Here is a 25,724-nt window from a genome sequence, read left to right as displayed (position 1 = left end):
TGAGAGCAATGTCCCAATGGAATGCGGTCCGGCCGCAGCGGAAGTGGAGCAAAGTCAGCCCAGAGACAGTGACGTCAGAGACACTGATCAGGACCCTGGAACCAGTACAGGTGAGGCGACTGTCTGTCAGCCCAGAGACAGTGACGTCAGAGACACTGATCAGGACCCTGGAACCAGCACAATTGAGACGACTGTCTGTCAGCCCAGAGACAGTGACGTCAGAGACACTGAGCAGGATCCTGGAACCGGTACAAGTGAGGTGACTGTCTGTCAGCCCAGAGACAGTGACGTCAGAGACACTGATCAGGATCCTGGAACCAGTACAAGTGAGGTGACTGTCTGTCAGCTCGGAAGCTCATTGAACACGGAATTGTCAAGTCCCCAACAAGGAGCAGGTGAGTGAAATATGAGGGTGATGTGTTCACAGAATGTGGCAGGAAACGGGTAAATGTGATTCCTTGTTGGAGGGTTGGTCAGACGTGAGGGGGAATGTGTGGGTGTGGTACATGTGGTGTACTGGGGCACCTGTTACCCCACTACAGGAAATGTACTACCTGCTCTGAGGAAATCCAGGATGTGTATTGGAGGAAATGCAGTGTTCCAGATAAGAGAGTATTTCCAGGATGTGAATTAAGGGAAATGTATTCGCCAGGATAGTTTGTATTAAATGTGGTCCTTCTGGTAACGTAAGGCCCAGAACATTGTTTGGTCAGTTTTAAGGCCAGTGTTGGGGATTAGGACAAAATCCGTATTTCCAGCTGAAGGCAGGTGAACACTGAGGTTCAAGACTTGATTTTTTTGTTGCATTGGGTGAGAGCGTTGGAGATGAGGGAGATTTGAGTTCATGTCTACATACTCTTCTTATATTCACAGAGCCAGAGTTTACAATCCACGACCTCCTGGCAGAGGCGGGTGAATATCGACTGTACCAGCTGACAAAGTTCTACGGGGACCGACTCAAACAAGCGATTGAAGAAAAGGTTGAAAGACTCGGTTGGATGTTGACAAAGGAGGGACATTTCAGTAGAGAAGAAAGTGACGTGAGTGTATTTAGTATATTGTCACTGAACTGCTGGTATCAGAGGGAATAGTGATCAATATTCATCTCCTGCACGTTCTAGAAGGTCTACATGACAATGGAGACTTTGATCTCTGATGGTCTCCAGCCGATCTGGTTTCAGCTGTTAAGGTGGGGAGCACTGGGAGCTACAGGTTCAGCGTCACCTTTTCCTCTCACACCTGCTGTATTTATCAGTGTGATATACGAGCAGTGGCTGCATATCTGGGCTGTTGAACAGACATTCAGTCTAAAACTAATTTCACGTCTTATCGGGACCGTCAGTCAAATTCACCTCAGCTCATTAATCCAGGATGAATATGAAGCTGTCAGATTGTAAATTGGGCCAACTGGCTTCACTGCGGTACTTGAGGGAGGGGAACTTGCTGGACACAGCTGGTCTGGTCTCCATCTGAGTTCCCTAACAGAGTGGCTGACTTGTCATAGTCATAGAAAAGTACAGCACAGAAACAGGCCCTTTGGCCCATCTATTCCATGCCGGACTACTAAAACTGCCTATTCCCATTGACTTGCACCGGGCCCTGGTGCTCTATACCCTTATCATTCATGTATCTATCCAGATTTCTCTTAACCGCTTGTACCACTCGCACTGCTCGCTCGTTCCACACTCTCACCACCCCCTGAGTGAAGAAGTTTCCCCTCATGTACCCTTGAACTTTTCACCTTTTATCCTTTACTGATGACCTCTTGTTGTAGTACTACTTTACTTCGGTGCAAAATGTCTGTTTGCATTTTCCTTATCTACATCCGTCATAATTTTGTGAACCTCTATCAAATCTCCCCTCAGTTTTCTACATACCAAGGCATAATGTGTGCAATCTTTTCCTATAACTCAGGTCCTCCAGTCCCGACAACATCCTTGTAAATTTTTCTGTACTCTTCCGAACTCCTTTACACCTGTCCTATGAGTAGGTGACCAGTAGCAGATAATCTCAAAATTAGGCCTCACCAACATCTTATACATGTTCAGCATCATATTCCATCTTCTGTACTCGATAATTTCATTTATGAAGACAAATGTACTAAATACTTTCTTTCCGATCTATCTACCTTTGCTGCCACTTTTAATGAATTATGGACCTGTATTCCCAGATCACTTTGTTCTTCCACACTCCTCAGTGCCCTACCGGTCACCGTAGAATATCGACCCTGCTTGGTCATCCGAAAGTGCAACGTGTCGCACTTGTCTGCATTAAACTCCACAGGCCATTTTTCAGCCCATTTCTCAGCTGGTTTAGACACCACTGCAAGCTTTGGTAGTCTTCCTCACTTTCCACAACACGTCCCCACTCTTGGTGTCATCTGCAAATTTGCTGATCCAGTTAACCACATTTTTATCCAGATCATCAATATAGATGACAAACAACAACGGGCCCAGCACCGATCCCTGTGGCACTGCACGAGTTTAAATTCCCAGTCAGAGATGCAACAGTCAATCACATATTTCATATTTTCTCTACTTACAGTCTTTTAGTAGATTTCTGCTGGTTAGTAAAAGCTTCCCAGTCCTCCAGCTTTCCACTATACTTTACTATACTCTATGCCTTCTCCTTTGCATTTGTGCTGGCATTGACTTCCTGGTCAGCCACAGTTGATCATCCTTCCTTTGGAATAATCCTTCATATTTGGGACTATCTACCTCTACCTGCGCCTTCCGAATCACTTCCTGAATCTTCATCTACTCCTGCTTTGCTGTTGCCTCTACTAGTGTCCTCTTCCAATTTATTTTTGCCCAGCTCCTATCTCATTCCTCCATAATTCCTTTATTCCAGGGTAATACGGATACATCTAACTTTACCTTCTCCCTCTCAAACTGCAGTGTGAGTTCTGCTATTTTAAGATCATTGCCCCTTAAGGGTTTATTTACCTTAATCTCCCCAATCAAATCTGGTGCAATACACAACACCGAATCCCGATCCGCCTTTCCTATAGTGGGCTCAATCATAGGCTTCTCTCAAAAGCCATCTCATAGGCATTCTATAACTTCCCTCACTTGGGATTCAGCACTACATATTGAAATTCCCCATGACTATTTTAACATTGACCTCTTCTCTCACCCACTGGAATTTGTAGTCCACATCCTGGTTACTGTTCCACCAGGGTCAATTTCCTATGCGGTTTCTTAACATCGACATCGTCCAATCCGATATCACCTCTTTATAAGGACTTTTATATTTCTATGAGAATGGAGTCAACCCAACCCTTTCACCCACCTGCCTATCCTTTTGATTAAATATGTATCCTTTCCTTGGATGTAAGCACCCAAATATGATCTTCTTTCAGCCATGATTCAGTGATGCCCACTATCTATTTTTTGCTCTCTCGCTCTCCCCTCTCTTCCATTCTTGTAGTCACATGTTTTTGATGTGATGTTACATATTGATGACAAGTAAATTAATAAGACAATAAGACAAAGGAGCAGAAGTTGGCCATTCGGCCCATCGAGTCTGCTCCGCCATTTTATCATGAGCTGATCCATTCTCCCATTTAGTCCCACTCCCCTACCTTCTCACCATAACCTTGGATGCCCTGGCTACTCAGATATCTATCAATCTCTGCCTTAAATACACCCAATGACTTGGCCTCCACTACTGCCCGTGGCAACAAATTCCATAGATTCACCACCCTCTGACTAAAAAAACTTCTTCGCATTTCTGTTCTGAATGGGCGCCCTTCAATCCTTAAGTCATGCCCTCTCGTACTGGACTCCCCCATCATGGGAAACAACTTTGTCACATCCACTCTGTCCATGCCTTTCAACATTCAAAATGTTTCTATGAGGTCTCCCCTCATTCTTCTAAACTCCAAGGAATACAGTCCAAGAGCGGACAAACGTTCCTCATATGTTAACCCTCTCATTCCCGGAATCATTCTCGTGAATCTTCTCTGTACCCTCTCCAACGTCAGCACATCCTTTCTTAAATAAGGAGACCAAAACTGCCCACAGTACTCCAAGTGAGGCCTCACCAGCGCCTTCTAGAGCCTCAACATCACATCCCTGCTCCTATACTCTATTCCTCTAGAAATGAATGCCAATCACGTTGAATATACTATAGGGTGTCAGTTAATCCTTACTCTTACACAATATGGATTTAGAATTTCCTTCAGTTGCTGTTTTTCTGTTAATAGCTGAACCCAAGGAGGATGAGGCAACAACTGTCCGCTCCACAATAAATTCATTGTTTTCCTTTTACAGAAAGTCACCGAGCTGACAGAGAAGGGAAACCGGACAGAGAGTTCCAGACTCTTCCTCAGTTTGGTGATGGGCAAAGGTTCCCGGGTCCGGAGGGCGATGTGGGAATCCTTTGTGACGTGGAGGACAGAGTTACCGAAGTTGGACAGGATACTGAGGGAAATACAGGAACTCGGTACGTTAAAAACACGCACTGAACACAAAGGCACATTGAAATAAACAGGCTTAATTATTTTAGTTCTGTTTTCACAGACATGTTTTTAAAAAAATTTAAACAGGTCCTGATCCACAGGAATACATGAACATCGGCCAAGGGTTATCTGAGTTACCCACTCAACTGAAAGGTGAGTGATAAATTGCACAGTCCAAACCACATTTCAAGTGTTGTACTGTAACTGGGCAGAATCTGAGAATGAAAATTCACCATTAATCAGGCGCTGATCTCTGGATTCAGTTTAAAATTCAGATAAACTCTCGTTGCAGCCTCAATATTCTAAAATGTATTTTCCAGCTGTTGATCCAGCTGTTAATGTACTAATCCAGCTGTTGGGCCTGCTGAACCCTTCACTCCCGTTTCTACTACTCTGGGAATCCCCACGCACACTACATCTTCCTGTCCAGTTGACTTTTCTATCTTCATACATTCCAGATTCCAAAGCACCTTCTTCTTCGTAATAACAGCTACACTCAATTTTGTTCGCTGATGCTCTTTACATTTTGTAATTCTGCTAGTGACTTCCACAGAGATTGTCTGCCATTTCCTTTTCATCCGTTACTGCATCTACAACATCATTTTTCAGCAGTCTGATACCGACCCCCTCCTTTATTTTGACTCTTTATCTGGGAAAGAAAGAAAAATACTTTGGTATCCTTGCATTTCCTGCACATTCATGTATATTTAGGAGCATCTATAACGTAGTTGCCTCCAACACGACCCAGGCTGTAAATTCCAGGCACCCACCACCCTGTGAAAAAACTACCCATAAGTAATTTAAATTTATCCCATCTCACCTTAACCAAATGCCACCTGGTATTAGACAGCAGTCCTGTGTGGAAGACAAAATACAGGCTCTCTACCCAGACTTTTATATCTCAATCTTATACACATTTGTCAGATTTAACTCCAGAGTAAACAAACCAAGTTTATCAAGCCTTTACTTGTAGCACATGCCACCGAATCCAGACAACATCCTGGTGAACCTGTTCTGTACCCTCTCCAATCCTTCCAAGAGCTGGACAATCAGAAGTGAATACAATACTCCAGATGCACCTGAAAACCATAAGACTTAGCAGCAGAATTAAGCCAGGTGGCTCAGTGAATTTGCTCCGCTATTCCTCTCAACCCCACTATCTCGCCTTCTATAAATGTTGATGCTCTTCCTAATCAGGAACATATCGACCTGCATTTTAAATATATACAATGACGTATCTTCCTCAGCTGTCTATGACAATAATTTCACAAATTCACAACCCACCAGGCAAGAAATTTCTCCCAGTGTGGGTCCCCGCCAGCCAGGACAATTCACCACAGTTCCCAAGCATATTAATCTTCTATGTGAGCCTCCCATGTGGGTCCTTGTCAAAGACTCTGCCAATATACAAGTAGACAACATCTATGTGTAACGTCATCTTTGTCACCTCCGAGAGGAACTCAATCAAGTTGGCAAGACGCAAACCCATCCAGAGCCTTGCTGCTGAACCCCAAACCACCTCAAACATTCTCTCTTTCATACTCCCGTGGGGCATAAGATATAAAAGGTTGAAGGTGTGTACCACCTGCCTCAGGGTCAGCTTTAATTCTGCATTTATAAGACCATTGAATGGTCACCTACTGTGTTATTATTGGCTCGTAATAATAGTAAGACAATTTTATATATATAATTGTAGCTTCGTGCATCTCATAATTAATAACAACTCACAATATACTCACAGGAGAGCAGAAAGAATACCGTTCGGGTATGAACAACAGATAACAGATTATGTAATTCTATTTCAAACCCTGTGGAAAGCAGAAATCTTTCAATGTTATATTGTCTATCAAAAAATCATGTGATTCTCTCCCTTGCATGGTTAAGAGAAGTTCCAAATATATATAAAATTCATCCAATACTTATGAAATTTCTACAACATCTGATGGAGCATTCGCATAAAGTAATCGTCCTATTAACAACCACAAAAGAACAACCACCATTATCAAAATAAATGTAGGGGTTTTCCAGAGTGACTCACTAAGCCCAGTATGGTTTTGTTTGGCTTTAAAGCTGCTTATAATTTACTGAAACGGACAAAAATCAGGTATCAAATCAGAAAAAAAATATGAATTATACCTTTGCACAGCTATACATTGATGATTTGAAATTATTTGCTCTTGCATCAATAAAGCTAAAACAAATAATTCAAATAATGGAACTAATTTCCAAAGATATAAGCATAAACTTTAGACTAGAAAAGTACAGAACATGAAACATAAAGAAAGGTGAATAGAGCCAGTAGAATATCAGACAGAGCATCAGGATACAATGCAACAGAATATGAAACATATATTTAGGATATCAATAAACAAAGAAAATAGAGAAACGTGTTGGAGACCTCTTCCCAGAAACAGACGGGATCATTGTAGCAATACAGGACAAGGTTGTTAACACATGTAGTTATCAATAATACAGAATGACAGACCAATAGGTTCAAGACGATTAATGCTGAAAATTACAAGAGAAACCAGAAACAATCAACACTTTAAAGGATCCTGCAATAGTTTAACTGAATCTCATTACTTGCACAAGCACAATCAAGTGGTGGATAACGTTAACAAAAATCTTGCTTAAACTACAACTGATGAAAAACACCATAACTTACTATAAGTCCAAGCCTGCTCTACTTTTAGAGTTAGAGTCCTTTAAATCATACTGTGACCGATTATTATTTCAAATAGGATAATCCAGGATAGCCGTTCCGATATAACAAGCAAAAACAACTTTTTAAATAAGTATAGCCATTCCAAATGCACATAACTTACAGAAATGAAGTAGAGAAAAACACCAGAAATATGCTGAATTAAAAGGGGAAAATGAAAGACTGTGGAACATGAACAAGGTATTCATTATCCCAATTGTAATATCGATAACTGGTATCATCCCAAAGGCTTTACGCAATGGTATTAATAAATTAGGCCCACACATCAATACTTGTGCAAATCTTCGAAGACCCACAATACTATACATCAATTCAGCTATGAGTGTGCTAGGCTATGCCCGTACCTTCAGGCTAAGAAAATGATAATAATAATAACTTATTTATAAAGCACCCCTGATCCAGACGATGCTGTTCAAACCGCATCACAACGGGATAGAGTGCAAACTAGAAAGTAAAAGACAAAATGTTGTCAGGTGTAATATACACCTCAGAGTTCTGCACAGTACTGTAGTTTAAGGTGTTGAATTCTACAGTTTAGGAGCACAGTTCCAAAAATAAAACCCTGACCTCCCAATGATCCTTTGGCCTTCTACCTTATTGTCTGCCTGCAATGCATTTTCTTGGCAACCGAAACACTGTTTCCCTGAAATATTCTGTTCCATTTTTCCTTCTACGACCTCATTGCACCGATGTGATGTAATGATCTATATGGATCGCATGCAAAAAAGTTTTCCATTTTACTGTGGTGCATGTGACAATAATAAACCAAAGTATCGATTTATTATTGTCAATAATACAGTGCCCATTGGTTGTTTAAGATTGTTATACCCGGGGTTGGTAGTGGGGATAAGCTGCCACAACCTATTATATGCTCCCAGTGCCGTATGACTAAAATAGCCGCTGAGAACCAAGTCCAGCTCCTGGCATTCCTAAGCCTGGTGGAAGCATTTCTTCCGACAGGAGGAGGGGCAAAGGCGGGTTACTGGTGCCTTACAACCAGTCGCTTTGGGCAGATGAAGCTCATTAGCTGTGATTGGCAGCTCACCCAGGAACAGGAAAACTCTGATCTCAAAACTCTGCTGCCTTGCAACTGTAACCCCCATGAGGAAGCGTTTGGGAGTAAACCCCGTGGGAAAATTCTTGATCTGGAGCCCCTAAGGCAGTCTCAAATGGTGTTCAACGCAGACTGGCATCTCCTGCGACACCCCTGGTGCCAACTGTGTCAGGCTCTGCCATTCCTTTGTATTCATCAGATGCATAGAGAGAGGGAGCTTGCTACATCGGCAAAAGCTTCCTCTCCATATCGTAGTGTCCTAGCTTGCAGGGGCAGGACATCCATGGTCGACTCTTGACAGACAGAGGCCTCATAAGACAGTGTCCCACACCCCCATAGCAAGACTGACTGCCAAGACTTCACCACCCTCTCCCACAAATATGCTGTACATCACTGAGACAGACGCTTGTGGTTTCTTCCATTAATAGAGATTTCATCTTTCCACCAATCCTCCATCCTCAATCACGGGGAAGTTAGCGAAAGGTAGCATGTACCACATGTCCAACACATCTTCCTTCGAATCCGTATTCTTTCTCATTCCCTCGATCGGTAGCTGCTGTTTGAGTTTCTCCAAACTGAAACATTTAGCCGGGGCTACCCCTTCAGCCTCCTGCAGTCGATACGTCAGCTTCTTCGGGGACTCCTTCAACTCTCGCCACAGCCTCAGCAGTTCTGACTCAGGGTTCTTGGCCATCTCAATCTGGGATGCAGTTACCCCACCAGCTTCTCCCACCCTGACCTGAAAAGCAGCAGTTAAAGGATGTTCAGCCTCCAGTTTTTTTCCTTCCTGATGACGTCTTCCGGTCAACTTTCAGTTTTTCCACTTCATTTAAACTGTCGATAGTCATCTTCAGGTTCCTTTCAAGCATCTGCCTCCCTTTTCCGAGATCTGTCCTCCATTTCTTCACCTCCTCGGGAGTGTAGTCAAACACCCCTCCCTGGGCTCTCAGTTTTCTGTTGGCCTTCAGAACACTTCCTTGATCTTCCCCAACTTGTAAATCTTCCAATCTTTTCTGCATCAACGTCTTGAGTTTCTGCTGATCCCTTTGAAGGTGGGTCATTGTTTCTTCTCGTTGGATTAATTCATCAGTACATGACCGCAGTGTCGGCTCGCAATTCCGTTGCTCCTTCTCCACGTTGATGAGCGTGAATTCCAAGTCTGCAATGGCCGTCCCACGTGTGTGGCACTCAGTCTTCGGCCGGCATTTCTGAGCACTCAGGTCAGCGGTGCAAATCCCCTCTCTCCCCTGTGTCTCATTCAAAGTGACGACCTGGGTTTCCATCCCCAGGTCCACCACCATCTGTCCCAACACCAGGAAGTTCAACTGGTATGTTGGGTCATTTTTCTCACATTGCACCAAACTCCTCCGGCCAAAAACTCCTCCACATTTGACACTTCGCTTCTGTCGCCTGGGCTCAGCCACTCGCCTCGCCTCATAGTCCCCCAGGTGAATCCAAGCTCTAGGCGGTCATCCACATACACCAAAACTCCACACGTCTTCACTTCCCCCATGGTCTTCCTTTTGGAAGTACATTGGTACATTGCTGGGAACCTGCAGTTCCCCCACTGGGCCTCCACTAAGTTTCCTGTGGTTCAGGAAGAGACCTTTGCCCCTTCTCCCACTGAGTCAGGTGTAGTGGGGAGGGCTAGCTGTGGGCAGTCTGAGTTACAGCAGGACCAGGAAGGAAAAGAAGCGGGGCCCCGGACATGGGACAGGGGTTCTGAGTTGTAATGGTTGCATGAGTCAGAGAGGAGCGGGCAAGCAGGTCCAAGGTATCCCTAGTAATGTCTGTGCCTTTAGGGTTTAGGTGAGGGGGCATGGAGGTCTTGGAGGATTAGGAAACTCAGATAGGTTGGCCTATGTAGCGCCCATGGATGGGCGGAAGGTCCACTATTTGGGGAGCAATGTCACTGTGTATATTTGGATGGGTTTCTGTGTCTGTAGAACTGGTTGGCAAGTTATTTGGAAGTCATGAGGACATGACTTTATTTGGTGGGGGGAGATTGTAAGGGGTTACTTTTTTTATGTCACTGCATAGTCTAATTAAAATGGCTTCTTTGTTATGTTATAATTGAAAGGGCTTCTTTGTTATGTTAACTGCTGAGAAAGTCCTTCCCGCTAGCAGTTTGTTTTGGATTATCTATTGATATGAGGACGAATGAACAAATTGCGATAGCTTTGGGTGCTTGAAGATATTGTATGCGCGGGGTTTTGGGGCAGAAGGCAGGAGAGAGAGAGAGAGACAGAGGATGGACCAGGTGCTGTGAGTCTGCTAACAGGGTCGGACCCAGAGCGGGGCGTTCAGCGAGGAGAGGAGACGGAGACGAACTCGTGTGGAGCGTCTGATCGACCACTGTTGTTGGTGCCAGGCGGCCGGCCGAGGTGGTCCGAGGGGTTGCGGGGTGAAGAAGAAGGGTCCTGAGCTCCAGCTGTTTGTGCATGAATAGATTGAACTTTGATATGTGTGGCGCCTTTGATCTTCCTTTTATATGTTATTCTCTATTAATTATATAGTTCCAGTAATATCTATAAACTGTAAATCATTTAATCGTATCTGGTGTATTGTCTGTTATTTGGGTGGGGTGGGGTACCTCACACAGCATCCACACAAACTAATTACCCAGTTTGCCGGGGCCAAGGCTGTTTTCCTAGATGACAGTGAGCCGAGTGACCCTGAGGCTGGCCACGGGGGCTACAGCTGCTATTGAAAACTACCCATTTTCTTTCTTGTCATTCTTATGGGTTATCGATCCGCAACCTCACTGTGATTCTCTCCACAGATGCTGCAGACTTGAGTATTTCACACATATTCTGCTCCTGTTTTGATGCAAGAGCAGTGGACACCTGTGACTCCCCAGTGTGTAGATTTGTCAAAATGCAGGGTGTCCTGCTCTCCATGTTTCCACACCAGATAAACATTAACATCGTCTGTTAATGATGCAAACAATGCTTCAAATACAGTGAAATGTTGTAACAGAGTGCGGTCAGGATTGCAATAGGATATCAGGGGTATTTTCACCATCACAAGCAATTAGTACCAGACTATGAGGACTGGATATTTTCTGGGACATCCATCGCTGTCAATTCCGGTGTCTGTGAACAGAATTTTACTTTCTGTCCTAATATCCATGGAAGCATGGAATTAATTCATGTAATCTCAAACATTGAATATTAGAATGCTCTTATAAAGTTCTTTGTCAGTTGAGCAATTTCACATTTTGACTATGTTCTCTGTTCCCATGGAAGATGTTCAACAGAAACACAAGGAGACTCTGAAAGCAGAAACTGAAACACTGAGAGTGAACACAATCCTGATGAGGGAGAAGGTGAAGGTTTTCCAGCTGGTTGATCGATACACTGAGCTCACGGTCATTTCTACTGTTCGAGATCGGACACTGGTGGAACATGAGCTGCTGGCAAGAGGCAGAGACCATGAGGAGTGCAGAGAGGAACATCTCCGCAGAGAGCTGGAAAAAATCCGGACTGATCAGTTGTTCCAAAGCAGCTTTTCCCGGAGTAAATCCAAATCTGGGAGTTCGGCAGCAGTGGCCGGAGTCCCAGGGATTGGGAAAACAACAATGGTACAAAAGATTGTTTATGACTGGGCCACAGGGAAAATATACCAGCAATTCCAGTTTGTCTTCAGTATCAAATTCCGGGATTTAAACTCCATTAACTGCAGAATAAACCTGAGGGAACTGATTCTGGATCAGTATCCTGACTTTGGGAATGTCCTGAGAGAGGTCTGGAAGAACCCAGAGGGATTGCTGTTTATATTCGACGGTTTAGATGAATACACACACAACATCGATTTTGCTGACAGTCGGAGAGATACGGAACCCAAGCACCAGTGCCCAGATCCCGAGTGGTGGTGTGAAGTGTCTGACATTGTGTACAGTTTAATCCAGGGCAAGCTGCTCCCGGGGTGTTCAGTGCTGGTGACCACCCGTCCCACTGCGTTACATTTATTGGAAAAGGCAGAGATCAGTGTCTGGGCTGAAATCCTGGGATTTGTTGGTGAGGAACGGAAGGAATATTTCATCAGGCATTTTGAAGATCAGACAGTGGCAGAAGCTGTTTTCAAACACGTGAAGGAGAACGAGATCCTGTACACCATGAGCTACAACCCCTCCTACTGCTGGATCCTCGCTCTGGCACTGGGCCCCTTCTTCACACAAAGAGTCAGGGACCCGCAGCGAGTTCCCAAGACCATCACCCAACTGTATTCCTACTATATTTACAACATCCTGAAAAACCACGGCCGTGAGATTGAGAACCCCCGTGATGTGTTTCTCAGAGTTGGTCAGATGGCCTTCAGAGGAGTGTCCAAGAAGAAGATTGTGTTTACAGATGGAGATTTGATCAACTACAATCTGCAGCCTTCCCAGTTCCTGTCCGGGTTCCTGATGGAGCTTTTGGAGAGAGAGGATTCTGCCCGGAGCGTGGTGTACACATTCCCACACCTCACCATCCAGGAGTTTGTAGCTGCAGTCGCACAATTCCTGAATCCACATCCCGGGGATATCCTGAAATTCCTCACTGAAGCCCACAACACGACAGATGGGCGATTTGAGGTATTTCTCCGTTTTGTTGCTGGTCTCTCCAACCCAATGACAGCTCGGGGCCTGGAGGAGTTTCTGGGTCCATTTCCTCATCAAACAACCTGCCGGGTGATTGACTGGGTGAAGGAGGAGGTTAAACGGCAGAGTGGAAACACATGGAGTGAAGCTGGTAAAAGGAGCCTCCTGAACACATTGCACTACCTCTTTGAGTCTCAGAATCGTGGACTGGCTCAGGCCGCACTGGGATCTGTGGAAACACTTTCATTCAGTGGAATGACACTGACCCCAGTTGACTGCGCGGTCCTGTCTCATGACATCGGACTCTGTGATACAATAAAACACCTCGATCTGGCTGTCTGCCATATTCAGTGTGAAGGAATCCAGTGGCTGGGACCCGGGCTGCACAAGTGCCGGGAATTGAGGTAACTTGATTTATCTCTCACTCTGAACTGTGAAACTGTCCCATTGTGTTGTTTCAATGTAAAAGGATTTGTGTAAGACTGTAGTAAAGAACTGTGTCAAATGACCGGGGGATAAGCCAGTAATTCCCCAAGGAGACAAGGGTTCTGTGGTTACTAGTGAATGAATTTTGGAAACTTCATCAGATCAGTGAACAACGGTCATTGGTTTAATGGTAGTTAATCACAGGAATGGCGATGTTTCTTGCTGCCTGTGACAGGTCCATTGACAATGTTCCTTCTCACTGTCACTGACACCCAGACCGACTCTGACTGCAGCAGGTGGGTCAGAGATTCACAACTCCTTCCCGGTGAGGGACAAGATAATGTGTATGGGTTTTTTTTTGTATGTTAAATTTGAAATGGTTTCTTTGTTATGTTAATCTTTTAAATTGCTGTGTTTGTGGATTAAAATGGCTTCTATATTATGTTAACACAGATAGCAGGGTGCTATTAGCCAATGGGTATTCATGTTATCGTTCTTCTGATGACTGGGAACGGGGAGAGATGGACAGGACGGCGGACGTGCGAAAAGGCTCCGGTCCCTAAACTATGCGGGATGGTTTTTTGAACCAACATGTCGAGGAACCAACTAGAGAGCAGGCTATTCTGGACTGGGTTTTGAGCAATGAGGAAGGGTTAATTAGCAATCTTGTCGTGAGAGGCCCCTTGGGTAAGAGTGACCATAATATGGTGGAATTCTTCATTAAGATGGAGAGTGACATAGTTAATTCAGAAACAAAGGTTCTGAACTTAAAGAGGGGTAACTTTGAAGGTATGAGACGTGAATTGGTTAAGATAGACTGGCAAATGACACTTAAAGGATTGACGGTGGATATGCAATGGCAAGCATTTAAAGATTGCATGGATGAAATACAACAATTGTTCATCCCAGTTTGGCAAAAGAATAGATCAAGGAAGGTAGTGCACCCGTGGCTGACAAGGGAAATTAGGGATAGTATCAATTCCAAAGAAGAAGCATACAAATTAGCCAGAAAAAGCGGCTCACCTGAGGACTGGGAGAAATTCAGAGTCCAGCAGAGGAGGACAAGGGCTTAATTAGGAAAGGGAAAAAAGATTATGAGAGAAAACTGGCAGGGAATGTAAAAACTGACAGTAAAAGCTTTTATAGATACGTGAAAAGAAAAAGATTGGTTAAGGCAAATGTAGGTCCCCTACAGACAGAAACAGGTGAATTGATTATGGAGAGCAAGGACATGGCAGACCAATTGAATAATTACTTTGGTTCTGTCTTCACTAAGGAGGACATAAATAATCTTCCAGAAATAGTAGGGGACAGAGGGTCTAGTGAGATGGAGGAACTGAGGGAAATACATGTCAGTAGGGAAGTGGTGTTAGGTAAATTGAAGGGATTAAAGGCAGATAAATCCCCAGGGCCAGATGGTCTGCATCCCAGAGTGCTTAAGGAAGCAGCCCAAGAAATAGTGGATGTATTAGTGATAATTTTTCAAAACTCTTTAGATTCTGGACTAGTTCCTGAGGATTGGAGGGTGGCTAATGTAATCCCGCTTTTTAAAAAAGGGGGGAGAGAGAAACCAGGGAATTATAGACCGGTTAGCCTAACATCGGTGGTGGGGAAAATGCTAGAGTCAGTTATCAAAGATGTGATAACAGCACATTTGGAAAGCGGTGGAATCATCGGACAAAGTCAGCATGGGTTTGTGAAAGGAAAATCATGTCTGACGAATCTCATAGAATTTTTTGAGGATGTAACTAGTAGAGTGGATAGGGGATAACCAGTGGATGTGGTATATTTGGATCTGCAAAAGGCTTTTGACAAGGTCCCACATAGGAGATTAGTGTGCAAACTTAAAGCACACGGTATTGGGGGTAAGGTATTGATGTGGACAGAGAATTGGTTGGCAGACAGGAAGTAAAGAGTGGGAATAAACGGGACCTTTTCAGAATGGCAGGCAGTGACTAGTGGGGCAGTGCTGGGACCCCAGTTGTTTGCAATATATTTTAATGACTTAGATGAGGGAATTAAATGCAGCATCTCCACTCAGTTGAGCGTTGCAAATGTCAGCAGACTGTCCCAATGAGAAGGAAAGAAATACCATTGTGAGATTGTCCTCCCCTGCCCTTCCCCGTGTGTGACTATCACCATCAGTCCATCTGTATGACTGTGCTCACTACCAGATACCCAGACCTCATGGGCGCATCTCCTCTCCCAATTGTGGGCATCAGTTCAGACACACCCCTCCCATATAACCTATTTCTGGATCATCTCATCTTATTGGACTATCTTTTCCCATTGGTATGCTGCTGTGGGATGTGTCTTCCCCGTCCCCTTTCCTCCTGTTGGATCTCTCTTCATCATCCCGCTTCCTTACCCTTGCCCCTTCCGAACCTCTCACGCAGGAACACTTTTCTAGCCATCCGGGAATGGGACAGAATTTGTGGAGTTTACAGGGTCACACCGACAGACTAAATTACCGACATTCGGTGAATACCCTGGAGCTGGGCAGTGAGGGACATTGACAGTGATAGGAACGCGGATCAGTGATTTACTGAAGGGTTTAATGTTTCCTGAAATACCTGAGTGAGAGAAATTCACTCAGACCCACGGCTTGAATCACTTTGTTCCTCAATTTGTCTGTTTGTGTTTAGACTGAGTGGTAATGAACTGGGAGATTCAGGAGTGAAACTGGTGTCTGCGGCTCTGAGGAACCCGGAGTGTAAAATACAGAAACTGGAGTAAGTACCAGACTGTGGGAGACTGTGTTTTCGGTCACTGGGTGTCTGAAACTGAACATTAATGTGATCAGTAATTGTGTTACTGATAAACAATGGGGATTTGTACCGTCTCCTGCCTCTCTGTGTCCTTCACCCTCACTCTCTCTCATCTCCAGGCTGGACAGTGTCGGTCTCACAGATTCTGGTGCCGAGGATCTCGTCTCCGCTCTCAGTACAAAACCAGCACTGACGGAGCTGGACCTGAGTGGTAATAAACTGGGAGATTCAGGAGTGAAACTGGTGTCTGAGGCTCTGAGGAACCCGGAGTGTAAAGTACAGAAACTGAGGTGAGTACCAGACTGTGGGAGATTGAGTTTACAGTCACTGGGTGTCTGACACTGAATATTAATGTGATCAGTAATTGTGTTACTGATAAACATCGAGGATTTGTACCGTCTCCTGTCTCTCTGTTTCCTTCACCCTCACGCTCTTTCATCTCCAGGCTGAACCATGTCGGTCTCACAGATTCTGGTGTCGAGGATCTCGTCTCTGCACTTAGTACAAACCCATCACTGATAGAGCTGGACCTGGTCTCAAACTCACTCACAGACCGATCTGTCCCCGCTCTCCGCCACCTCTTACTGACCCTCCCGAGTCTGAAGCAGATCAGGTGAGTGTTTGTGTTAATGTTCAATGTGATAAAATATCAGCGGATCCGCGGGTTTTCTGGTGATATTTGTCTGTGAGTGTTGTCCCCTGTTACTGACACTGTTGTGTAATCTGTTTATTTCATCTTTATTCTCCCATCTGTTTCAGGCTGAGGAACTATGTTTTCAGTGAGGCTGCAAATCGGTTCAGTGAGACCGGGTGGGAGGAATTGGAGTCTCTGCGGGAACCCAGACCAGGACTGACAGTGACTGTGTGAACATCTGAATGTGTGCACATCCCCGCCAGCGGGATGGGGACATTTCGGCCGATTTCCTGCCCTCCCCTTTAACTCCCACCCTTACCTGTAATGGCCGCACTCCAGGTGTAATTCACAATGTTTCTCACCCAACTGGCTCCAGTCTCGCGCTGTGTGACATACGAACTGGTCCCGCAGTGACGTATTTCCGCCTCCTGTCCAGCGGCTATTCTTCTGCCAGATGTTCGCTTTCGAGACTCCCCCAGGTGAGACCCCGGGCCATTACACAGACAGGAATTACCCATGAGCCAGGACTCAGTCTGGGAGACCGGTGTCCCAGGGTGGGATTATCCCGGGAGAGAATCCTTTTGCTGAGGACGGTGTATTCGGCAGTCTGGCCGATATAATGATGTTAATTTGACAAATACCTTGGATGTCACAGTAGATCTGCAGCGATCCTGGATATGGCTCCGAAATGTGATTTTAATGATTATTGATTCCCCAGTTTCACCTACTCCCTTCCAGCTTGTGTTCTTTCCAGCTCCTCCCAACTTTCGTATTTTGGCATCTTCCGCCGTTTTACTCCATCCCGAAACTGGGTTGCAGCCCAAAAAGTCAACTGTTTATTCATTTCGATCTATGCTACCTGACCAGGTGAATTCCTCCAGCATTTTGTGTGAGCATAAAATTGATTGCAGTCCGTCACGTGGTAAACCAGCTACACTCAAAGTTTGCACCGATATGAAGCAAATAATTCAATTGGTGCAACTGCTTAAACTGACAGAGTATCTGCATTCATTATATTTGTATCAACAATGACAATTGTTTTGCAGAAGCACTGAATTGGTAGCATTGTTAACAGTGAGGTAGAAAGTCATAAGACCATAAGATATAGGAGCAGTAGTAGGCTATTCAACCCATCGAGTCTGCTCCGCCATTCAATCATCAGCTGATTCAATTCTTCCAGACATCGTCACTCCTCTGCCTTCTCCCCATATCCACTGATGCCCTGGTTAATCAAGAACCTATCTATCTCTGCTTTAAATACACCCAATGACTTGGACTCCACAGCCGCTCGTGGCAACAAATTCCACAGATATACCACCCACTGACTAAAGTAATTTCTCCGCATCTCTGTTCTAAATGGACGTCCTTCAATCCTGAAGTTGTGCCCTCTGGTCCTAGAATCCCCCTCATTCTCCTGAACTCCAGGGAATACAGCGCAAGAGCTGCCAGAATTTCCTCATACATTTCATTCCCCTTCTTCACTACAGACTAAACCTGGAGGTGAACCTTTAGTGTTTCTTGCACAAGGACACCCAAGTCTCTTTGCGTCTCTGCATTTTGAATTCTTACCCCATCTAAATAATAGTTTGACCGTTTATTTCTTCCCCCAAAGTGCTTGACCATACATTTTCCAACATTGTATTTCATTTGCCACTTCTTTGCCCATTCCCCTAAACTATTTCAGTCTCTCTGCAGTCTCTCTGTTTCCTCAGCATTGCACGCACCTCCACCTATCTTTGTATCATCGGCAAATTTAGCCACAGATCCATTAATAACGTAGTCCAAATCATTGACATACATAATAAAAAGTAACGGTCCCAACGCCGACCCCTGTGGAACTCCACTGGTTACCGGCAGCCAGCCAGAATAGGATCCCTTTATTCCCACTCTCGGTTTTCTGTCAACCACCCAATGCTCCACCCATGTTACAAACTCCTCTGTAATTCCATGAGCTCTTATCTTGCTAAGCAGCCTCATGTGCGGCACCTTGTGAGAATCCAAGTACTCCACATCTACTGCATCTCCTTTGTTTGCCCTACTTGTAATTTCCTCAAGGAATTGAGGTAGGTTAGTCGGGAAGGATTTTCCATTCAGGAAACCATGCTAGCTTTGGCCTGTCTTGTCATGTGCTCCCAGGTATTCCATAATCTGATCCCTAACAATCGATTCTAACAACTTCCCAGCCACTGATGTCAGGCTAACAGGTCTATAGTTTCAGTTCTGCTGCCTCCCACCCGTCGGAAATAGCGGAGCAACATTTGCAACTTTCCAGTTATCCGCTTTTTGAAAGATCATTGTTAATGCCTCCGCAATCTCTCCAGCTATTTCCTTCAGAACCAGAGGGTGCAGTCCATCAGGTCCAGGAGAATTATCTACCCTCAGACCATTAAGCTTCCTGAGCACCTTCTGAGTCGTAATTTTCACTGCACCTACTTCACTTCCCTGATACTCTTGAATGTCCGGTACACTGCAGATGTCTTCCACTGTGAAGACTGATGCAAACTTCCCATTCAGTTCCTCTGCCGTCTCTGCGTCTCTCATTACAAATATGTCCAGCATCATTTTCTATTAGTCCTCTATCTACCCTCAATTCTCTTTTCCTCATTATATAGTTAAAATGGTTATAGTATCATCTTTTGATATTAGTCGCCAGCTTCCTTTCGTAATTCACCTTTTCCTTCCTAATGACCTTCTTAGTTTCCCTCTGCAAGTTTTTAAAAGCTTCCCAATCATCTATTTTCCACTAGATTTGGCGTCCTTGTATGCCCTCTCTTTTGTTTTTGTTTTATCTCTGAATTCACTTGTCAGCAACGGTAGTGTCCTTCTTCCATTCGAAGTCGACTTCTTGTTTCGAATATATCTGACTTGCACTTCCCTCATTTTTTTCGCAGAAACTCCAGGCATTGCTGCTGTGCTGTCCTTCCTGTTAGTGTCCCTTTCCGGTCAACCTCGGCCAGTTCCCCTCCCATGCCATTGAAATTTCCTTTATTCCACTGAAATACCGACACATTGACATTTACTTTCTGCTTCTCAAATTTCAAACTGAACTCGATCATATTGTGACCACTGTTCCTTTATGGTTCCTTAACCTTCAGCTCTTTTATCACCTCCTGATCATTGCACGACACCCAATCCAGAACTGCCGACCCCGTATTGGGTTCAACAACAAGCTATTCTAAAAATCCATCTCTTAGACATTCTTTAATTTCTCTCTCCTGAGATCCAGAAATGGCCTGGTTTTCCCAATCCACTTTCATGTTAAAATCCCCAACGATTATCATGATATTGCCCTCTTGACACGTCTGTTCTATCTCCTGCTGTAATTTGTAATCCACATCCGGGCTGCTGTTTGGAGGATGTATGGAACTGCAATTCGGGTTTCTTTAGCGTTGCCATTTCTTAACTCAACCCATAGAGATTCTAAACCTTCTGCTCCTGTGTCATCCTTCCCTATACACAGAGCCACACCACCCATTCTACCTACTGACCTATCTTTCCGATACACCGTATATCCTTGGACTTTCATCTCCCAATGGCAGGCATCCTTTAGCCAAGTTTCAGAGGTGGCCACAGCGACGTACTTGATTGACAATCTGCAGTTGAATTTAAGTATCGTCCGTTTTATTTCTTATGCTGAGTGTATTCAACTGCAACACTTTCAGTCCAGTATTTGTTGCTTTCTGTTTCAACTGCACCACACTTCTGTTGCCCTGTAACTCATCCCACTGGCTGTGATTATGTCTCATCTGCTGTCTTTCCTTTCTATCATCTCTGTTGCACGCTATCTGTGATTTATTTCTGTTTTCCCCTTCCTAAGGCCGATCACTCCGGTTCCCATCCACCTGCCAAATTAGTTCCAACGCAGCTATATTAAATGTGCCGGCTGGGGTGTTGAACCCCTTTGGGTTCAGCTGTAATTTTTCCTTTTCGTACAGGTTGTACCTCCCGCAGAAGATGGCCCGGTGGTCCAGGAACCCGAAGCCCTGCTCCCTACATCAGTCTCAGCTACTCATTAATATGCCTGATCTGCTATTCTTGCGCTCGTTAGCACCAGTCACAGGCAGCAATCTCGAGTTTACTAACGTGCAGCTCCTGCTTTTCAGCTTCCTAACCAACTTCTGAATTCCCTCTTCAGGACCTCCTCCCTTTTTCTACCTCTGTCATTGGTATCAACGTATACCAAGACTTCTGGCAGTTTCCCCCTCCCTTCTGAATACTCTGCACGCGATCCGAGACATCCCGTACCCTGGCACCTGGGAGTCACCATGCGGGTGTCTCTATCAGGCTGACAGAAACTCCTGTCTGTTCCCCTCACTATGACTACCGCATTCCTCATCTTCCTCTTTCCCTTCTGCACCACGGAACCGCGCTCAGTAACACAGACCCGATCGCTGTGATCGTGCTCTGTCAGTCATTCCCCGGAACCGCATCCAAAAACGAGATAATGATTACTGAGGAGAATGGCCACAGGGGTTCTCTCGACTATCTGAGCTCTTTCCCTCGCTCCCCTAACCGTCACTCATTTATCTAACTCCCGCAGCCTCGGGGTGACTAATTCCCTGTTGCTCCTCTCTATCTCCTGTTCGCTCTCTCTAATAAGCTGTAGGTCATCATCCCTAACATTGCCTCTCAGGAGCTGCATCTCGGTGCACCTGGCGCAGAAGTGGCCTTCTGGGGGACTGGAAGATTCCCAGGATTCCTGCATCCGACATCCAGAGCAAAATACTAACCCTACCGACATGCTCTCCATTGCTCAAAATAAAAAACACATGTCTGGGTAATACGTAGCCGCTGCACGCTCCGCCCCTGACTCTCCTTCTGTGACGTCAGTCCCACACTCCTCCCGCGGTGCTCCACCCTAGGCATTCCCAGAATCCTTTGCTCCCGCCCGTTTCAATGGGTCACTATTGCAGACACCGCTACCCCTCTGCCGTCCGATTCCTCAATGGACATTAACCCCATGAAACTGCCTCACTTTTTAAATATCTGTTTTTGTACTTTATTAATCTATTCAATGCCCATATACTGTAATTGATTTACTTATTGATTTTTATTTTACTTTTTCTTCTGTATTATTGAACTGCTGTGTATATTTTTTTCCCTCTCTATTATTGAACTGCTGCTGCTAAGGTAACAGATTGCAGGGCACATGCCAGTGCTAATTAACCGGATTCTGATTCTGACATTTAATGGAAGTTCTGCGGTGTTTGTACTTGATGCCCCACCGAGCACTTTTCCCGCACCACTTACGAAAATTGCCTAGTCAACAGTAATCTTTATCTGAGTTATTCACTGCTAACTGGTTCATAGATGAAAACCGGAAATAAGCTCTTGTCCCGGTTATCGCAGTGACTAATAAGAATTCCAGAAGCACCTTGCAATCCCAGTTTGGACGGAAGTTTGCAAATTCGATGTTCGTGTTGCGGAGATGAGAATGCCAATCCAGAATGCAGGGTGCAGTTGCTCTCGCATGTTTTGCCTCCACTTGGCCAGAAGGGGACTCCGAGGACCGATAAATCGCGAGATTTGCATGTGACAGAGTGTCGCACCCGGCACGACTATTTCAAAGGCCTGCAAATGGGCAAAGGAAGAGGTGTTTTGACAGTTGTTTCACCATTATCTATCTTTTCCAGCTATAGTTCCCCCGGCCTCACTCCCGTGCCTTGCATAAGCTGAATTTCAAGCGTGACCGTTATCAGGTTTAATCCAATGCGGAGTCGGTTAATAACAGACGAATCTTTTCGGTTATTGGTTAAAATAAGATCAATAAATAACAATAAACAACAGGAATTCTGCAGATGCTGGAAATTCAAGCAACACACATCAAAGTGTCTGGTGAACGCAACAGGCCAGGCAGCATCTGTAGGAAGAGGTGCAGTCGACGTTTCGGGCCGAGACCCTTCGTCAGGACTAACTGAAGGAAGAGTGAGTAAGGGATTTGAAAGTTGGAGGGGGAGGGGGAGATCCAAAATGATAGGAGGGGGAGGGATAGAGCCAAGAGCTGGACAGGTGATAGGCAAAAGGGGATACGAGAGGATCACGGGACAGGAGGTCCGGGAAGAAAGACAAGGGGGGCGGGACCCAGAGGATGGGCAAGAAATATACTCAGAGGGACAGAGGGAGAAAAAGGAGAGTGAAAGAAAGAATGCGTGCATAAAAAAATAAGTAACAGATGGGGTACAAGGGGGAGGTGGGGCCTTAGCGGAAGTTAGAGAAGTCGATGTTCATGCCATCAGGTTGGAGGCTACCCAGACGGAATATAAGGTGTTGTTCCTCCAACCTGAGTGTGGCTTCATCTTTACAGTAGAGGAGGCCGTGGATAGACATGTCAGAATGGGAATGGGATGTGGAATTAAAATGTGTGGCCACTGGGAGATCCTGCTTTCTCTGGCGGACAGAGCGTAGGTGTTCAGCAAAGCAGTCTCCCAGTCTGCGTCGGGTCTCGCCAATATACAAAAGGCCACATCGGGAGTACCGGACGCAGTAATAAATAACAATAATAAATTGTAACATTTACAGAGCAGGTAATGTGCATGTAAACAAATAGGTGCAAGATGATAACGAGGGAGATTGTGTGGCAAAGATTTAATCTGATCGGCCTATGGAAACATTTAGTTGTCTTATCAGAAATGACAGATATTTTTTTTAACTGAACCCGGTGCCAGGGGCTTTCAGGCTTTTGTATCATCGGTCCGAAGGATGGCGGCGGTCAGAATGGTAGGGCAAAGAGAATTAATGGCGTGATTGGCCTTTCATTATGGTGGCTGCTTTACCGAGCTGATGTGGTTCCACAACTCTCCAGTTTTCTGTGTTCAGATGCATCCGGATACGTGTGATATTGAATCTTTCTGTGTGTCCCTATTATGAAACTTTCCATTCAGGAACAGGCTGTTGAGACTCTTCAGCACATTTATGCGTTGTCGAAAGCTGCGACGAGCGTTTCAATCGAAGCTGAAGCGAGCCAAGCGCATTTGTAATAACATATCTCTGTTCTTATACATTGCGCCTCATGAAATTAAAGGAAAACGTTTCCTGATGTGTAACCACAAAGTTTTTTTTTATGCTCTTCGCAATGACCTCGTGACGGTTTTAATCTTGCGCTGATTTAACTGTGGATCCATATGACCATAAGACCATAAGATATAGGAGCAGAAGAAGGCCATGCGGCACATCGAATCTGTCCCGCCATGCAATCATGGGCTGATCCAGTTCATACGGTGATCCTCACTCATCTGCCTTCTCCCCTAGCCCTTGATGACTTGACTAATCACACCCAACCACTTGGCAACAAATTCCACAGATTTTCCAGTCTGACGACAGTAAGGTCTCTGCATCTCTGTTGTAAATGGACTTCCTTCAATGCTGAAGTCGTGCCCTCTTGTCCAAGGCTCCCCTACCTTGGAGGTTACACTTTAGGGTATCCTGCACAACCCCCAGACCCTTTTATTGAATTCTCTCCGGAGTTCTCACTCGCTAACTGGTTGCATTGGAAGCGGCAGATCTGCTGATCGTTGTCCTGGACCAGATATTGAGCAGGATTCCGAATACTTACGTGCCAATCGAAATTTTCTTCAGGTCTGAGTGTACACCGATGTTTAACATCCACGCTGTTCCTTTTCGTTGGGTCTGGTATATGGTCTCCATCACCTTTGATGGATCTGTGGCCATTTGTTGCCAAAAAAATCTAAAATAAAATATTGCACCACGAAGTCACGGCTATGAATCTGGGGACAGTGACAGTGATCAACTGGTTAAGGAACATTTACTGGTATTTTCGTTTTTCGCAGTATTATACAATGATGTTTACTCCATTTGTTTGTTTGTCATCTGTATATTAGTTGTCGTTATCTTTCACGATGCCAATGAATTTATTTAATTGCATCCTCACCTCGGTAATCCCATTCCTGGTGGTTCTCCTGACGAATGGATTAACCGTCGGGCACGTTTTAGTCACCAGCAGAGGGCGTAGAAACATCCGGTGTGTTGACGTGGGGCAGGGTGCCAGAGAGGGTGCCGGAGATGGAGAACCGCAGGAAACCCCTCGTGCAACGAGGTGCGTAAGGACCGTATGAAATGCAAGAGAACACTTACAACAGAAAGCAGAAGGGTCAAAAGAAGGGATGATGTCACCTTAGCAGAGAAGGTGAAGAAGATTCCTCAAGGGTGCGGCTGAAATGTTAAGAGCTAAGGGACTGCAGGAGACTGACCTGGTCCTCTGGGAGATCAGAATGGTAAACCGTGTGTGCAGCCAAAAAGATGCATTTAATGTGCATCTGTATTTACTTGGGAGACGCCGAGAGAGTCTATAGAGGTAAGGCAAAGCGGCACCAACTCCAAGGACAATACAAATTACAAAGGAGTTGTTTGCTGCCTTGAGGCAAATTAGGGGGATAAATCAGGGATCGTTCTCTGCTGTTTTCATCGATATCAATGATCTGAACCATAATGTGGTTAAATGCATCAGGACATTTACCGATGACGCCAAACTTAGAAGTGCGTTCGACAGCAAGGAACACAACAACGGCTTGCAGCGGAATGTGGAACCGGTGGCAAAATGGCGTCACGGATTAATGGGGTCGTAAAGCAGGCATCTGGCACGTAGGCCGAAGTACTGACCGCAGCGAGATGGGATGTTAAGCTGAAGTTATACAAGACACTGTTGGAGTCTTGAAGGGCTGAGCGCAGCTTTGGCCAGCTACTCACACGGAAAGTGTACGTAAGGTTGAAAGAGGGCAGAGGAAGTTTACAAAGATTTGGCCAGGTCTGGAAAACCTGAGATATGAGGAAAGATTTAATGGATTAAAACTGGTTCTTTAGAATATAGAGGATTGAGAGGAGATTTCATAGTGGTATACAACGTTATGAGGGGTATAGACAGGGTAAATGCAGGCAGGGGTTTCCAATAATGTCGGTAGGAACACAACCGGAGGTGATGGGTGAAGGGTGAAAGCTGAAGAAATAGAGAGGGACATGAGGTGAAACTTCTTCACTCGGTGGGTCGTGAGAACGTGGAACGAGCTACCGGCACCAGTGGCGCATGCGAACTGGATTTCAACGTTTAGGAGATAGTTTAGAA

General features: G+C 45.1%; 2 protein-coding genes across 5 annotated transcripts in view; one reads left to right on the top strand and one right to left on the bottom strand.

The window, feature by feature from the left end:
- The window catches only part of LOC140208601 (uncharacterized), a 397,399-nt gene that overhangs the window by 82,285 nt on the left and 289,390 nt on the right, over positions 1–25,724 (bottom strand). The window lies entirely within an intron of this gene.
- On the top strand, positions 2–24,721 carry LOC140208580 (NACHT, LRR and PYD domains-containing protein 12-like). 2 transcript variants are annotated; one of them, XR_011888831.1, is made up of 10 exons: positions 2–395; positions 874–1,040; positions 4,275–4,446; positions 4,550–4,615; positions 11,487–13,224; positions 15,892–15,978; positions 16,134–16,304; positions 16,460–16,627; positions 16,774–17,127; positions 21,779–24,721. XR_011888831.1 is itself a non-coding variant. In XM_072277338.1 (9 exons), exons 1-9 carry the CDS (start codon positions 17–19, stop codon positions 16,880–16,882), a joined length of 3,057 nt encoding a protein of 1,018 aa, XP_072133439.1. In that variant the 5' UTR covers positions 2–16; the 3' UTR covers positions 16,883–21,701. The 2 variants fall into 2 exon arrangements, 1 of the variants encoding a protein (XP_072133439.1); XM_072277338.1 differs by lacking the exon at positions 21,779–24,721 and having other exon boundaries at positions 16,774–21,701.

The sequence above is a fragment of the Mobula birostris genome, chromosome 13, assembly GCF_030028105.1.
Source record: "Mobula birostris isolate sMobBir1 chromosome 13, sMobBir1.hap1, whole genome shotgun sequence".
NCBI classification, from domain to species: domain Eukaryota; kingdom Metazoa; phylum Chordata; class Chondrichthyes; order Myliobatiformes; family Myliobatidae; genus Mobula; species Mobula birostris.
The sequence above is the reverse complement of the archived record's forward strand: the minus strand, read 5'-3'. Positions and strand labels throughout refer to the sequence as shown.

Coding starts and splice junctions, on each gene's coding strand:
- LOC140208580 (XM_072277338.1), top strand. CDS start 17: ATGGAATGCGGTCCGGCCGCAGCGGAAGTGGAGCAAAGTCAGCCCAGA. Junction 1,041..4,274: donor TCAGTAGAGAAGAAAGTGAC/GTGAGTGTATTT, acceptor TTCCTTTTACAG/AAAGTCACCGAGCTGACAGA. Junction 4,447..4,549: donor GAGGGAAATACAGGAACTCG/GTACGTTAAAAA, acceptor AAATTTAAACAG/GTCCTGATCCACAGGAATAC.